The sequence below is a fragment of the Manacus candei genome, unplaced genomic scaffold, assembly GCF_025592945.1.
Source record: "Manacus candei isolate 608988 ecotype Guabito, Panama unplaced genomic scaffold, ASM2559294v1 h1tg000056l, whole genome shotgun sequence".
Classification (NCBI taxonomy): Eukaryota; Metazoa; Chordata; class Aves; order Passeriformes; family Pipridae; genus Manacus; species Manacus candei.
Window position 1 is genome coordinate 2,614,487 of NW_026138104.1, and position 16,436 is coordinate 2,630,922.

Here is a 16,436-nt window from a genome sequence, read left to right on the forward strand (position 1 = left end):
GATGTTTATTCACTAAAAGTACATGGAAAAACCACATAGATAGAATAATTTTTTTAAAGGAATATTTATTTTCAGTTCCATTTAAACAACCCACTTTTTTAACACATACTAAAATCTTTAGGAAACATTCTAAGAAATTTCAGGATTATAGCCACAGGAATGAATTAAATGTATTTCAGTTCTGCAGATTAAAATACAGAATATGTTTGCATCATTCTGCATTTTATTATGTTGCTGCCTTTTGGTATGCTTTACATTAAAAATACATGACTGACACTCTTTATACCAGTAAGCCTTTTTATTGAAAAAAAATATTATTGCATTAAACTACATTCCCAGGGATTCCTTGAATAAGCTAAAAAAAAAGTCGCATTGCATGTACAATAGTGCAATTCACTTAGCTACTGTATAATATAAAACACTTTATACAGAGAATACAAAACAAAATTACTAGTTTACATATTATACTAGCCAGAGTATTATCCAGTTTTAAATATAAACTTGACACTTTTAAAATCAATCTGATCAAATGGCATTTTTATGCAAATCTGCACAACAAATATACAGCTTGAATGTATTCCAGAGGTACCTCAGTTACAAATAAAACTCCCAAACAGCAACAACGAAAAAATTTATCATGGTGTAACTGAGGAAATATTTCTTAATGGGAATTTTAGTGTGTGGGTATGTATCAAGAACATACAATCAAGCTAAAACAGATTATTAACTTAGTGTGTCTATATCACTGCCATGAGGATACTGTAACTCTTTTAAAAATCTATTTGAATAAAATCAAAATTGTAGCATGGCTCCATACATTGGGCTCAATAATGATTTTAATAATTATAATGATACATATTTAAAGTACATTACTGATGAAAATCAAATATGGCAGCAATTAGAAAGAATATATAATTTCAGCTGTGCTGATAGCTTTATTACATTTCTCCAAGAAAATCTCTTCTTTGTATTAAAAATGATATTGGACATTTCCTTTGTTCAGTAGTCAACGATTACTGTTTTGCTACTGTGCTATTTCTGTTCTTAATCTCTCTTTTTTTCCCCATCAAAACCTCTCAAAATCCTAATTCTCATTGTTCCAAGAATTAAATTTAATCTTCATTGTCAATTTATTTGCCTTACCGTGTTGGTATATACAATAATGCATCGACATCCTATGATTTTTTTTCTTCTAGGATCCCATTGTATTGTGCATATGTTACGGGAAAGATATGTATCTATTTTCCATAAATTATCCATGTAGTAGAATATGGTTAAGTTTCAATTGGTTAGGTTTTTTGAGACAGAAATTTCTACAGCATTAACATTGTCTGTAAGAAGCAGGGATACAAAATGTGTGTACACACATTAAAGATGAGATTAGCCCATCATTCCTTAGTTCCATACTTTTCTTTTTTCGTTATCTACTTAGGATACAAATGAACTCTTATATACGATGAGAACAGTTGGGTTTGCTTCAATAGAAATGAAACTGGGCCCATAAATTCAAAAGTTTGTAGGGATGGAAATGCATCTTTTAGGCTGGTATTAGCCCTGAACTGGTGGTCATGGCTATGCAGCTTAGTCAGCCTCTTCTAGGGCACAGATTGACCTGCTACTGTAGATGGCCACTTCACAATATTTCTACAGAGTTATGACTAATGTTTCCAAGTGTTCCACTGAGTGAGTGATCTCCATCCAAGCAAATAATAATTTTCGGAGGTGTTAAATCACAATCAGTGAAATATGTTTTATTCTCAGAAAACAAAGTTGCAGAAGCATAGAAATTATATGTAAATTCAGATCTTAATTTGGGAAGATTTTTAGCCAAAATTAAAAGGAAGAATTTTTAAACTGTAGAAATATTTAATTTTACATCTTTTCCAAGAAAAATTTTGACCTTTTTAATTCTGAAGTAATAATTTTGATTAAAGAAGTTCCCTGCAATTAAAATCAGAAAATTAAACATAATTTATATGCTACTTACATACAGATAGGTAACTCCAAAGTGGCACAAATCCATTTGGTTAATGAGACTAATAAATAAGCTGGGAATCAAATTAAAATATGTTTGACAGTGCTGGTTTCACCAACATTCCTCAACACAAAAATGTTTTGCTTCTGCTCAGTCTCCATTTTTTTTTCTGATAGTTTTTATTCAATGTCTAAAACATTAAGCATTCGAAGCTACTTTAAAAATACAAACTTTGAAAAGACAAAGCAAACAGTTGCAACTTGTAAAGTCATTTGAAAAGTTTGACATAATACCAGTTTTTGCTGAAGCAGCTGCTTTTAGAAATTAAAACAATTCCATTTTATTGCAATGGATCAATCCAGTTTGATTAAGACTAAGAAAATTGGTCCTGTTGTATTTTAAATACACAACTTAACTGCAATTAGATTTCTCAGTTGATTCAGATAGCTGAATATAATGAAATAAAATTCCTCCAAAACTTTTAAAATGTATTTTATGTTGATTCTGAAAGATATATTTTTAACTGTGCATTACCTTATTGCAAATGAATTGAAATTATTTCAAATGTTTTTAATACAAACAAACAGGTACTGTCTGTTGGATACTTCATGGTCCAATTATATTGGGAAGCATGCCTGCAGTCTAATGACAATTATGAACTTAATTTCATGCTGCAAATCTCATGTTGAGTTAGAAGCATTATAAAATAGTCAAACTATGCCATTCAAAGTGATGCTGAAGTCCTCACCTATTTCCAGATACACAGTTATTATGAACAATTTCAACCACACATTACTCTGAAGGTTGGATACATGCATTCAAACATTGTGGATTCAGAATTTCAATTTGCTTGTTGAGAGTTTGGGAAGCCATGCGAGAATCTTGACATATTTGTTTAGATTCAATATACCTTTAAATGCTGAGTACTATGACATGTTTTTCTTTGAGGCAACCTGGACAACCAGTTTTTGGAGAGCTGCTCAGAATTTTACTTCTGCATTTTTATGAGTATCAGCACGAATTTATAGGACCAGCCAATTGTTTCTGTTGTTTGTGAAAGGGATGAAAGATATTTACACATTCTTTGGGAAAGACTCTTCCACGTGTCAGAGCTCTGTTTGATAGGAAAGAAGTGTTGCAGTTTTGGCCAAGGACCTCTGAGGTTCAAAGCCAGCACTGGTTGTTGGCAATTCTGGGCTACTGCAGCTCACCCCTGACATACCCTATGATACATACACAGGTAATGCCAAAGAACTTGGCTTTACTGCCTTCTTGGATGCTTGGTTCAGGAAGAAAAGCAGCAGCCTGCTTGTGCCAGCACAGAGCTCCCTATGCTAAGGGAATATTTTTGTAATGTACCAGTGGCCTGACTGCAATCCTTTTGCACTGTCCAAGCAACATATGTCAGGGATGAAATCACTAAAGTATCTTCAAGATGCTGTTGCGATCCCTTCTCTTCCAGTGTTAACTCATCATCCCTCCCTCTGAGCCTCCCCAGTTTATTTCACCCAGGAGACAGCCCCAGGGACTGGTGGTCCCAGATACCTTATTTTTTGTTCAGAAACACCTCAACCAAACAAAGAACTGGACTGTTTCATATATACACTCAGAAAAATCAAATCTTTGAGGTGTTTCAAGAGCGCTTTACCTTAAATTGCGCTACTTTAAATCCCTCATCCGTGTTGATATACTCAATCCCATTGTGTCTGGGTGCTGTGGTCCCATTCCTCCTGAGAGTCATAGACTTCACTTTGGGCTATTCTTTTCAAACATTCTGTAGAATGACACTAGCCACCCCATCCTTCTTGTGCTAGTATCACAAAGAAGCTTTTAAGCAGCTTTCCCTCAGAGATACAAGAATAAAATCAACATTCATATACTGTCAGACAGATTGTGGACTTTAAAATCTTTGCCATTGTGCTCTCAGCAAAACAACAGATTTCCCCTCAGACATGTGATTGAACACTGAATGCTTTATTTTATTTAAATTTGGTTTGGAGCCATAGTGAAATCATTTGGGCTAGTTTAAGTAGCTAGAAACACTGAAAACTTCTTTTGTTGTAGGTAACTGTTGGGTCTGGCTAGAGCAGGAATAGTGATGGGGCTCTTGCCCTTGGAATACCGGATGAACTAAGTGATTTGGATGTATAGCAGAAGCTGTGGCTGTGTTCAGGTGTGGTGTAAATAAGGCCGGGATATATGCAGCATGTGGAAGTGCAGGGAAGGTCAGTGGGGAAGGGTGGAGGGGTGTGGTGGAAACCAAGTGTAATGGGTGTCCTGTCAGCAAAGCAGGGTGGGTGGGAATGAAGGCTGGAGCTAATGGGGAAAGTGATATGGGGGCAAAATGTGCCTGAGAGAGTGGGTGGAGGGGTGCCAGGGAAAGATGACTGCCGTGGGGATGCACAGATGCTGAAACAGCAAAGCGTTGCAGCAGTGTGTGGTGGATGGTAGTGACAGTAGCGTGCTGCTGAACAGGGAAGGCAGGAACTGCTGGTGTTGCAGAGAAGGCAGCTGGTCCTGGGGCAGGCAAAACTTTCAGATGTTTTGCCAGAAGTTGTTTCTGCATATGCTGCTGAGCTTGCAGCTGCAGCAACCTGTATTTGTCTACTTCTTCTGGTGAAAATGTGATAGGCTGCTGTGTTAAAGGAGGGGAGGTGGATTTACTGTACACTTCTAGGTCATCTACTGTGTCATCATACTTCTGCATAGCATTGTCACAAAAAGAGTCTGAACTGCCTTCTGCCCCGCTGGAGTCCATGTTTATATCGTGTAGTTCTTCTTTGGTCTCTGTTGAATTAGCAACAACAGAATATCTATTAGAGGGAAAAGCACCAGGGAAATCATTTGGTAATGGATCACAGCTTTGTATAAAGGGTTGCACTTCACTAATGAAGAGATTGGGTTGTTCCTTTATTGCTGTGTTCCTTTTTATGCTTGGGCTCTGATAGCCTGTTTCTATTTGAATTACGTCTTTAAAAACACAATGATCATAATCAGTGCCAGGTGAAAGAGCAACATTAGTTATCTCTGATGCTTCCAAGTCGTTTTTCTTCACACTGTTTTCCAACAAGCTGATTTCATTATGCCCCATGTCATTTTTACCTATGCTTAGCACTTTCTCTGGCAAAGGTAACATTGCAATGTCATCTACCGATGATGAGAACTGAAGAGCGAAGTGACTTTTCGAGCGATCCTTTAATTCTTCCCCACCACTGTTTGAAAATCTCTCTGAATTGTGCATTTGCTCCTGGGCTTTCTTAGACTGCACTCTTTCTAAAAGTAACTTGGCTGTCAGTGATTTCCTTTTTCCACATATATCTTTTGCCAGGTTTTCAGAAGAACAGGTGGCAAAGTTTTTTGACTGACTATTCACATTCAGAGATTTGTAATGTGCAGTTTCAGCTTTTCCTGGTTCAGCATTAGGACCTCTTTTGGCATCCTCTTTTGTTTTGTTGTCATAGTTGTCAGTCTCTTTTGAGAAGGATCCTGAACTGACGCCTCTTGAGATTCTGCTACTAGATGATCTTTCGCTGCTTCTTGAATCACTAGTGGAACAACTTTTGGATCTGTGGTAGCTTCTACTCCTACTATGAGCTTTGCCAAAATGCCGATGTCTACATCTGCTGTGTTTAGATCTGTCTCTGTGTTGTGAAACTTCATGTATTGAACATTTTCGATATTTAATTTTGCCCCTCTGAGTACAGTTTCTAGTTCTGTGACTTCTACTATGACACAGATAATCCTCATCTGTATCATCCAAAGTGAAAATACACTTGTGCTTTCTGTGTTTACATTTGTGCCTTTCATCTGTCTTGCTTCTTCTTTTACAACAACAAAGCAAATAATTTCTGCTGTGATTTTTTGATGTGGGACTCATGTAACTCATGCAGCTACTTGTACTGCTAACTGAAGTGTCAGAATAGCTGGAATGTCTGCCAGAGGAGGACTTCTGAGGAGATGGGAACCTCCAACACCTTGTGTAACTTCCACATCCTTCATTCTCTGAATTCCTGCTGTTTGAACTGGATTTACAACTAAGGAAACTTCCACTAGAGTCTTTTCCACTGTCACTTATATCACTGCTGCAGCTGGCCACATCTTGAATGGATCTGTAGTCATCTTGGTTTTCACATTTTTCTTTAGAATAAAGTAAATGACATTTTGCAGCTTTAGACTTTTTAATCCTAGACATAAAAGCAGAAAAGGAAATGCTTTCATTTCTAAATTTCTGGTTTTTTCTTTCACAGCTATGAAAAAGGTGCTTTAAAGGTCTTCTCAGTGTTGTTGTATGAAGACTTTTTTCTGTCAAATTATCCTTTTGTGACACATCAAGGTAAGCAGGCACTTTGGGTATATTTTCATTCAAATAATCTGCAATGCATTTTTGACCATTTTTGTTCATTTCTTTCACTATGTCTGACTCAGCTTTTTGCTTGGCCTTTCTTGGATTTAGGGAACCTTTCATCTTCTTTGGTTTCAACAACTGATTATCTTGTACATTTGACATTTGTTTGTGTTTTATTAAACCTGAGGGTTCATTTTCATCTGCAGTCTTATTTTTAGAGTGCTCTTTACAACTTGCTTTGTTTGTTTCATGCTGTTTACCATTTCTGTGATTTAAAGAGAGTCTGAAGTCAAAATACAATGGATTACAGCCATATGAAATACAGGGCTCAGTTTTTGTAAACAAAAGTAATTCTGTGGGCCACTGCAGAGCAGTGGTGCCATCTTTGCTCAATACATGGAGGAAAGGCAACGTCTGGGGCTTAAATCCTTTAACCATGGCCTCCTTTGGACATGTTTCCATATTTTCATTTGTGATTTCTGAAATCTCCAAAGATCTTTCTCTTTTTACCACTCCAGGACTGTTATTAATGTTGCTTGAATGTGCCAGCTCAGGCGCCGACTGGGATGGGAGTTCGGATAACTGGTTAGGCAGGTGGGCATTGCTGTGCTTGTAGGTGTTCAGCTGCATACAAAAATTGTTAGCCTGGCATGAAGGCGAAATGAGAGTTTCTAAGAATTGCTCAGATTCATTCAGTTTACTCTCTTGCTCTGTTTCTCTCCGTGAACCAGAAAAATCCAAATTTGAAAGCTGTATTTTGACTTTAGAAAATGAAGGATGAGCACTGACTTTTTCTTCTAATTCCCTATCACTACTTTTATCATTTTCCTTTACTATTTTAGGTTTTGGAGCTGCATGACTTGATGTGTTGTTATCCATATCTATTTGGTCTTGTGTAATAGGTGACCCTTTATCCAAGCTTGCTTTCATGGGTTCCTCCAAAAGTGTGCCAGAATGGTAGGCCTCAATAGCTTGCTTTTTTTTAAGATTGGGAGACTCACTACAATCATTTCCTTCTTCAGAGTTCTCACTGAAGACTGACGCTGAGGACTCAAGCTTTAAAGGGACCTTTTTAGAGAATGAGAAAGACACTCCTGCCCTTTGAGAGGTATTGGTGCTATCTGGGAACATTTGTGAGACTTGATTTCCAAGTGCACGGTGTCTTTCAGTAGGGGGATGATGCCTGCTTATAATAAGCTGCTGTTTCTCTAGCATGGCTCTGGAGAAACCTTGTCCTTCACTCATCATTGTTCTTTGAGAACTGGCTGTGAATTTGCCACCTTTATACAGGAAAATGCCATGGGGTCCCTGCTGCTTTTCCATGACCAGTCGGGGGGCTTTAAGCAATGGTCCACTCCCAGTGATGCTGTAAGGTAAAAAATAAAGAAAAAAGAAAGCTGTATTAAGTAACCAAGCTATGACAGAGCTTGCATTTGACAACGTCTGTATGGTGAAGGAGGGTGTCTCTCGTGCTGTTACAAGCGAAAGTTAAGTTTCTACAGGGTAAATGCACAGTCTAGTCATGGAATCATAAAATCATAAAATATGCTGAGCTGGAAGGGACCCACAAGGATCATCATGTCCAGCTCCTGGCTCTGCATGGGACATCCCGACAATCCCACCATGTGCCTGGGAGTGTTGTCCAAGTCCCCTTGACCTCTGCCAGTTCAGAGCAGAATGTGATGTCAGCAAAGGAAAATAAAGTTGGTGAGTTTTTGATAAAACTTGAAGTATTATGACCTCAATCCTCCAATGTTTTACCTTTCATGATGCAGATTTCCCCAAGTCTTTCAAAGGTAGACAGTACTCAATTTAACTTAAATCCTGAACTTTTCTGTGACTAGATACAGATGAAAACCACTCCCTGTGGCTCACCCTGAATAAGCAAGTCTGAAGAACTCTTACAACATCCTTAAGATAACTGGGAGAAATTCAACCCTCTAAACTCAAGAGACCACCATATCAGACTCATATCAGCTGCAAATTAAAGACTGGCTGCTGTGTGGGGTATCTTCCTTAGGTTCCTGTCTGCACATCTTGAGCTGTATTAAAAAGACAATCCATAGGTTAGGGCCAGGGCCAGGTCCAGTGAACACCAGACAGATCCATGGTGACTGGAGAGGGCTGAGGCTGAGCCAGGAAGCCAACCCATGGGTTGAGGTCCAGAGAAAGGACTGCTGGGGACAGACACCAGCATGGATATGGCCAAGGAGACCAATCCTCCTCCAACCCAGCCCAGAGAGACTAAGGCGGACTAAGGAGGACCAAGGCTGAGCTTTCTAAGCCCCCAGGTGTGAGTGGGGCCCAGGTGAGGGTGGTCAGGGTCATTAAGGCTTGTTAGTGCCCTCAGGACCCTCATAGGCTTTTGAACAGGTATGTCTATTCCTTTATGATTTTGAGCAGGTGTATAATTTTCAGAGGCTAAACCAGGGTAGCTGTTTTTATGCCTCCCATTAATCCTACCTAACTGTCCCAGTAGCCCTTAACACTCAAAAAGCAAACCTGAACTCTCTCATGGTAATGTCCAAATAAGGGTATATATTTTAACCTCAGTAAAGTCAGAAAGCAATGCTCTTTGTTTTACCACATCCACGTTGAGCTAAATGCAGAATCCAGAACAGAGTTCTGCTTAGTAAACACTCCAGGTAACTTCCACTTTGCTGCCTCCCAAGTCTAGAAGACTCAGCATCTCACAACCAGCTCCAAAGCATGTGCAGCCTATGCCAAAGCTTAGAATTTAATATTAAAATGAGAAACTCTAGTACTTTCAAAGCATAATAGCCACCTCTACGCAGCAGAAAGATCTTATACTACCTTTAATTTAGGTGGTTTCAGAACTTGATATGTTAAACAGTTTATAAATTCATCAACGCTATAAAAGTAAGAGTGGAACTTTTAACAAAAATTTAGAGCAAAACACCAAATATTGCTTTAGGTAAGTGTAGTCACAGTGTGTGGTTTGTGGTTCTTCATAGATTACAGCACACACAAACATACACATACCACCCTACACTATTGTAACACAATTTTTTGAAAAAAACAAAGGACTAAATCCTCAATTAGCTTGGGCTTTTATATGGGCAAGGTGATCTTTACATACAGAAAATTATACATTTTGAAGTCAGCATGTGAATGCTCTTTTTCAGAGTTATGCCCATGTACATCCAGAACAAACACTGGTTTTACTCTGAAATTATATTAAGGGGAATCTGATCTGTGGTAAGTCTTGGGTTTATGAGAGGCCACTGCAAAAGAAATTGTGCTGTGTTCAAAGTGAGATACTTCCACCTGGAGCATCTGCAAAATCAAACTCTGGAAGAGAAAGAGAAACATTCTGCTTGCTTAGGGAGAAGTGTGTTTATATGACTTTTTTAAGAGTAGATTTTTATTTTATCTTTATATTATTCCACAATCAATGACTTTGCAAAATATTCAAAGAGTTATTAATGTTAAAACTATCAGCAAACATTGGTGGGGAAAAAAGGACACAGGTAGATTTCCATCAATATTAATCACCACTTCATTGGTCTTATTATCAACAATGATTTGATTTACTTTGCCATATTTTCTCTTTCTGTGTTCTACTTTTATTAATTACATTATTCCTCTTCCGAAAATATCTCAGATTTGAAATCTGTGGTTTAGTATTTTTGTAATTAAAAAAAAAAAAAAGTGCAACCTATCTAAGAGGGCCTTAGCAAACATGGTAAATCACTGATTTCTTGAAATAGATGATTAACTGAGATTGGAATGACTGTTGTCGTTTTCCATTAGAGATAAGACATATATAGCCACCATAAAAGTGTTTTTCCAAGATATAATTTAAACACGCATTTCATTAGACTAATTATCTACATTTGGTATCAATGCAGCACTACAGTACACTAACAAGAAAAAAATTAGGAACTAGATTAAGTAAAGAGTTTGATTAAAGATTAGGAAATTTTTTAAATAAATGTAAATACATTAGAACTCCTAGATCTGCATAACAGCTATCTATAATTGGCTAGCATGTTTTATAAATGCTATAAAAACACATTGATATTCAGCAATGGGAAAGACAGAAAGACTCTCTGAAGTAGCATCAACTCAGAGTATGAGAATATGTATGAATTTCAGAGCATATATTTGCATTTGCCACAAATTTGGCATCAGGAGATACAAATTCACCCCTATTTGTACATCAAGAAGAAATAATCTCTTGGAGAAGGTGTATAAAGAGATCCTTTTAAAAGCCTCCTTGGAATAGCAAAATAAAATGTTTCTGTGCACAAGATTCATAGTAATTCTGTTGTCAAATTGTACTGGCTTGTTTCAAGGAATTGTGTTGGAACCTGAGACACAATACTCAGGGACAATAACAATTGTATGTGTATGTAGACTTTCCTTAGAAAGGCTGACTCTGTCTTTCCTGAGCAACAGGGAATGCTACTCCTCTGCCAAAATCACAGCTCTCAGCCACCCCTGCACCTATTCATGATCACAAAGAGCAAGCTTTGTCTTTCCAGGCTCTTTGTAAAGGATTATGGAGTCTTGGCTCTCTCTAAAAGCAAACATGCTTTTTCCCTCACAGTTTCACTCTGGCTTTCCTATTATTACTGACCTCATTGGTCTATCTGAGACTACATCTTCAGGTATGTGGGCATAAAGGAATCTTCCCACAGGCAGTTACATTTGTTTCAACAGATTTGTATGAAAATGGAGTTGCAACCATAAAAGTGATATATTAGCACTAAACTGTTATATTTCAGCAGATTGCTCAAAAGCAATTACATAGGCCAAAATGAATGTATAATAAACTCTGAATGCTATTATTTCCAGGGTAAAGTAATCTTGATATGAATTTAAAAGAATGTCAGTTAATTATCTGATTAACTCATTATGGTCATAGATTAACATAAACAACTGGTCTGGTGGCAATCTGAAGCCCTCAGTGTCATTAAACAAAGGAGATTTCTCAAATTTAAAGGTTTATTAGTGCAATCTTTGTCCTGTATCTCGATATTCTTCAATAGAGCTAACAGTATTAGATAAACTTAACTCAGTTAATTACTTGTTTTTCATTCACATAATGATGCTTTTCATTACTCTACAGAGAAACTCTGAGAATAATCCCAGCACCCTAAAAATAGGAAAAATTATTCACAAAGAGTTTTTCCTCTCCTGTTCACTTAGTGTCAAATGCTAAGACAGTCATATTAATCTCTTCAGATCAGTTTGGATAAGGTAAAATGATGATATTATAAAAGCATCTTCAAAACACTCAATTTAGAAGACATGAGAATAACTAGCTACAGGAGAGAAAATGACAAACTTTCAAACAGCATGTAATTAATTCAGGGCTTTCAATTTTATGGTTTGCAGAACAGGAACATTTGGAGTTGAGGACAGCTGAAAACAGGTTACGCTATACACAATCTCTGTACATTACATTGTGTAGGAGTAAAAATATTAAGATTTCTTCTGGGACTGAGGGAAGAGGGCATTAAAACCTAGTAAGATTTTTAAATACTTGCCATTCTGACTGCTTCCGTAACTCTGCAAGCTGGTGGAGTCGCTTGAGTGCTTTTTCCTGTTTCTTCTCATCTTTCCATGACTTTGAAGCCACATTTCGAGCAAATTCTCTTTGTTTCAAATCTTTCAATCTCTTTGTGAAAAGAACATAAACGAGATTAAATATGTACACAGCAGATACAGTTCCTCTTAATTTATTTGCTTTTTGTGAAGTTGGTATGCAAATGGATAGTAAAAAGATACTTAAAATAATAGTAAGAAGAGATTGAAAATACTATTTTTGCCTAACAAAACAACATGATTTGACCACTGTTTTTTAGCTGATATATGCATACATATGAATGACAGCTTTTTTGCTTCCTATGAATACACAAATCTTCTGTTGTATACAAATACAGGCACAAAACTAGACTCCATTTAATGAGGTCAACATTTTCCTATCTAATTAATTCTGTTGGAATGTAACAGATAGGCATATACTGGAATAAGGCTAAGCTCCTCTGTGTAACATATTTTGTAGATCTCTACTTGCACATGTATGCATGTATATGTGTGGGCTTCTCTGTTGGTTTGATAGATTTTAAGATTGGTTGTTGGTTTTTTTTTTTTTTTGAAGGAGAGGACTACTGTCTGAAATATTTGCTCAGGAAACTCTTTTGTGGTTATTTTCACACTTTTTTTAATATCTTTAAACCTCTATAAATCAGGTAATTACTGTTGGAGAGAGTAGAATTCTTTGCCTTTATTATATTTTTTTATTACCTGGCTTTGCACTGCTGATAGCATAAGGAAAGTGGAGGAGGAGAAAACACATGCCAAAAAGTGTCAAAAGCATCCTCTGCAAAAACAGCGGTGCTATCTTGCCTCTGAATTCATTGTGCCCTCTAGGAGTCAGCAGATCATGTCTAATCTTACATCTTTCCAGTTCAAATCCATGCTTCCATATTCTACGACAGAAATGCCTTCCCCCCTTCACCACCTCTCCAGTGCTGTGGTGTTTGTGCAAGGAAGGTTTACAAGCTGTGAGGGAGCTCCAGTGTATTCAGTCAGATGCCCAAACTGGAAACCTTGAAGACCAGGACTGAGAACTAAATTGCTGCATCCCCTTGGCCCTTGGTCCAGAGGCAGCCCTGTGCTCATCAGTGAACTTTAGAACTACAGAATCAACACCAGGAAATGCTAAGTTTTCCACGGAGCCCTGAGAGTAATTTTTGCAAAGTAGACTTGCAGAAAGGTTATGATATCACAGTCATTTTAAGCTGCTGCTCACCTATCTGTGTCTATGCCTACTTGACTGTCCACCAGCACCTAAGCACCTCATGCTGTTGTTTCCCTGTAGCATGGCCAAAAGTGCATCAGTAGGATAAATTGGAGGCTGACCAAGTATTGTAACAGCAAATACTACTTTCTGCAGCTCAGGTATGGGGAGCAGTTTAGTTATGGCACAGAGCTCTACACAGACCAACAAGCACCTGTGTTGGAGAAACAGGGCTGAAGGCAGAGAGTCCTCAACTTGTAGTGGTCAAGAAAATGATAAACCCATGAGAGAACTGCTTTCTGGAGAGAGGTCTAGCTTTTGTCAGTAGATTAAGACAAAGTGAATATGTAAAAAATATTACGTGGTTGTTTTATACAATCTAAAGAGATGACAGCTTCTTTTTTCTCCAGCTAAAATGAAATAATCCAGTTAGTGGCAATGACACAATATGACACAGTCATGGAAAAACATTTGGTGGAAATAGGCCATTCAGGGTCTGTGAGTTTGTTCCATGAAGAGTGCTGGAAAGCTGTAGTGGATATCTCCCACCACTGTCACATCAGCTGCCCCATAAGTATGAGATTTTTTAAAAAGTCAGATAACACCTGTGAGAGAAAAGTAGATTCTGGGAGACTAAGATCAGAAATTTCTTGTTTGCTTTCAGCCCTGTAGACCCCAAGGCATGTGACTCTGAGCACTGATCTGGAAACAGGGAGAGCTGAGCTGTTCCTGTATCAGCTGCCCAAGGAGCTTACGAGCTGGCTCTGAACCACCTCGATGTTTCAACATCTAGTATTTCATTGAAGTAGACTCTAAAACAGGACAGCTGCAAAGTCCTTTTTAAAGCTCTTAGGCTTCAGTTGCTTAGAAAGAAATGTTCACTCTACCATATTTTTGGCCTTTACCTCTCCCTTTATGTGCCCTCCCTCGCTTGTCACTTGCCAGGCCAGTCACATAATGCTCCATTCCCTCAACCTCATTGTCTGCAATTTACAGTAAAATGGATAAATATGTAAGACAGTGTTACTTTTGGTTCAAGAAAGAAGCTTTTTAAATAATATATCAAAGCCAAAGCTGTAAAAGAAATCAGACCATCTTCTCAGAAACAAATCCGCATATTCTATCAGCTAGGTAATATTTACAAGAGTGTAGAGATATTTAAGCTGTAAAGATAAGTAAGCAAAACACAGGTAGTCTTAAGCCTTATTAACATGTCCAATGTGAAGTAAGGGCAAAGAAACAGGGCAAAGAAACACATTTGAGAAATGCCCTTTAGGGCCGCTTGCTGTGTTTTAGCTGTCATCGTGAGCTGTTCAGCGTCACATCTAAAGCACTCACGGGGAAAAGCAGAAACAGTTTCTACCTGTCAAGGAAACAAAGAACAGTGTGAAAGTGAGTACTATGGAGTGCAGGTACTGCAAAGCAATGCCATTTCATTTCTTTGGCAGTTAGGATGATAATCAAAAAAGCAAATGGACCAACGCTAAGAATAGAAGTTCTAGCAGTACTTTTTGCTCTCTAATGGCATACAGTATGTGTCAAAGAAGTAGAGAAAAGAATAAAAAAAGCAGGTAAGCATAGTAGAGAACTCATCAACTGGAGCTGAAATCCAAGAAATCAAAAGCATCTGCAGTCTGAACAGAGAAAGAGTTCTCCCTGCACATCCCCTCAGCAAAATAAAACAAAGCTGCACTGCCAGAGCTCCAGTTAAGAATTGTAATGAAATTTGTCAGCTATGTTGGATAGATCATGGGACTCCTGCTGAACCTGCAAACCCCTGGCTTTCTTCACTAATAACCTGTGCTAGACTTCTGACAGGCACACAAATATTTTCTGCAGATGGTGCACAACAGCATGCAACTGAGCAGGTACCTGAATGACAACCCCAAGCTCAGCAGGTGTGCTTGAAAATTAACATTGCTTTACATGGCAATTGCATTTTTTCCTGTAATTAGGTACTTAACTGGGCATCCAAATGCAGGCACATGTAATAAATTATGATTTATTTAATAGCATTCTTCTGTTCTGTCCTTCATCAGCTGCAAATATTATTGTCCTGGAGTTATATTTGTTTTTTAGACTCATGTTCTATTCTTTCTCCCTTTTTTGTGTGCACAAGTGTGTGGATGTTGCTATATCTAAAAGTAACCCATCCACCCACAGAGAGGATTAAAAGACTACAAAATAATATTCATTTTCATGCAAAGATTTACTTGTAGAACCAGATCTGAGTCACACTGGTTCCTCTGTCTAAGACAGTCAAAAACTGCTAAATCTATGCTTTTCCTCTTGGACTCTGGTATGAATCAACAGGAGATTCAAATGAGTTAATGAAGCTTCATCTCCACTACCTGCTTCTGCTAGACATGAAGTAACAGTGGTCAAATACCTGTAATTTAGCAATTTCTGCCCATTCTTAATGTTGGGTTGTTTGGATTTTTTTAATTGTCACTTTACTGGGGCCAGTACTTGCTTTACACTGACCTATGAGCACCTGAAGGATACTCACTGCCTGATGCATTTGCAGTAATGACTTCATTTTCCTTTCCAGAGTTATGATACTGATTTTTATTCCTCCCTGTGCAGGTGAATGTTTGTCTGGATTGCTGTTCATCTGATCAAATTTGGATGCCTTTCTTTGCAACTGCTGGAAAGAAATAAGCATTTTGGGAACCTAATCAACTAAGGGGTGTTCCTCTAAGAAGGAGACACACCTGACAGCCCAGCTGAGGTGCCTTTACACCAATGCACACAGCATAGGCAACAAACAGGAGGAGCTGGAAGCCACTGTACTACTAGAATGACATGGCCTAGTTGCAACCTGGTGGAAAGAATCCCATGACTGGAGTTCAGTGGAGTATTAATGGCTACAGTATGTTTAGAAGGGACAGGCAAGAAAGGAGGGGTAGAAGGTTTGTGTCTGCGTCAAGAAATAGAGAGTGTGTAGGGTCGTCTCTGAACAATAGCCACAACCAGACTCAAAGCATATGGGTAAGAATTAGAGATCAAGGCAACAAAGGCAACCTTGTGGTCGGTATCTACTACCAGGCCACCTGATCAAGGGGAGCTTATTGGTGAAGTCTTCTTACTACAGCTATAGGAGTGACTGTGTTCTCTCCAGGAGGCTCTTGTCCTCCTGGGGGACTTCAACCACCTCTACATCTGCTGGAAAAGTAGCATAGTGTGCTGGACATGGATGATATCTTCTTAAGCCAGGTAATAGGTAGCTCTACCAGAGTGGATTTGATACTGGACCTGATGGTCACCAACACAAATGAGTAATTGGTGGCATCTAGATTGGAGGCATCCTATGATCATGTGCTGGTGGAGTTTGCAGTCCTGAG

At 38.2% G+C, this 16,436-nt stretch overlaps 1 protein-coding gene across 1 annotated transcript in view; it reads right to left on the reverse strand.

Annotated features, from left to right (window-relative positions):
• Positions 1 to 283: 283 nt before the first annotated feature.
• Positions 284 to 16,436, reverse strand: part of ZNF804B (zinc finger protein 804B) — a 36,609-nt gene continuing 20,456 nt past the window's right edge. The window contains exons 3-4 of the mRNA XM_051802118.1: positions 11,837 to 11,967; positions 284 to 7,686 (exon numbers count right to left, since the gene is read on the reverse strand). Coding sequence (XP_051658078.1) covers positions 3,996 to 7,686; positions 11,837 to 11,967 — 3,822 coding nt within the window. The 3' untranslated portion in view covers positions 284 to 3,995. The remainder of the gene's footprint in view (positions 7,687 to 11,836; positions 11,968 to 16,436) is intronic.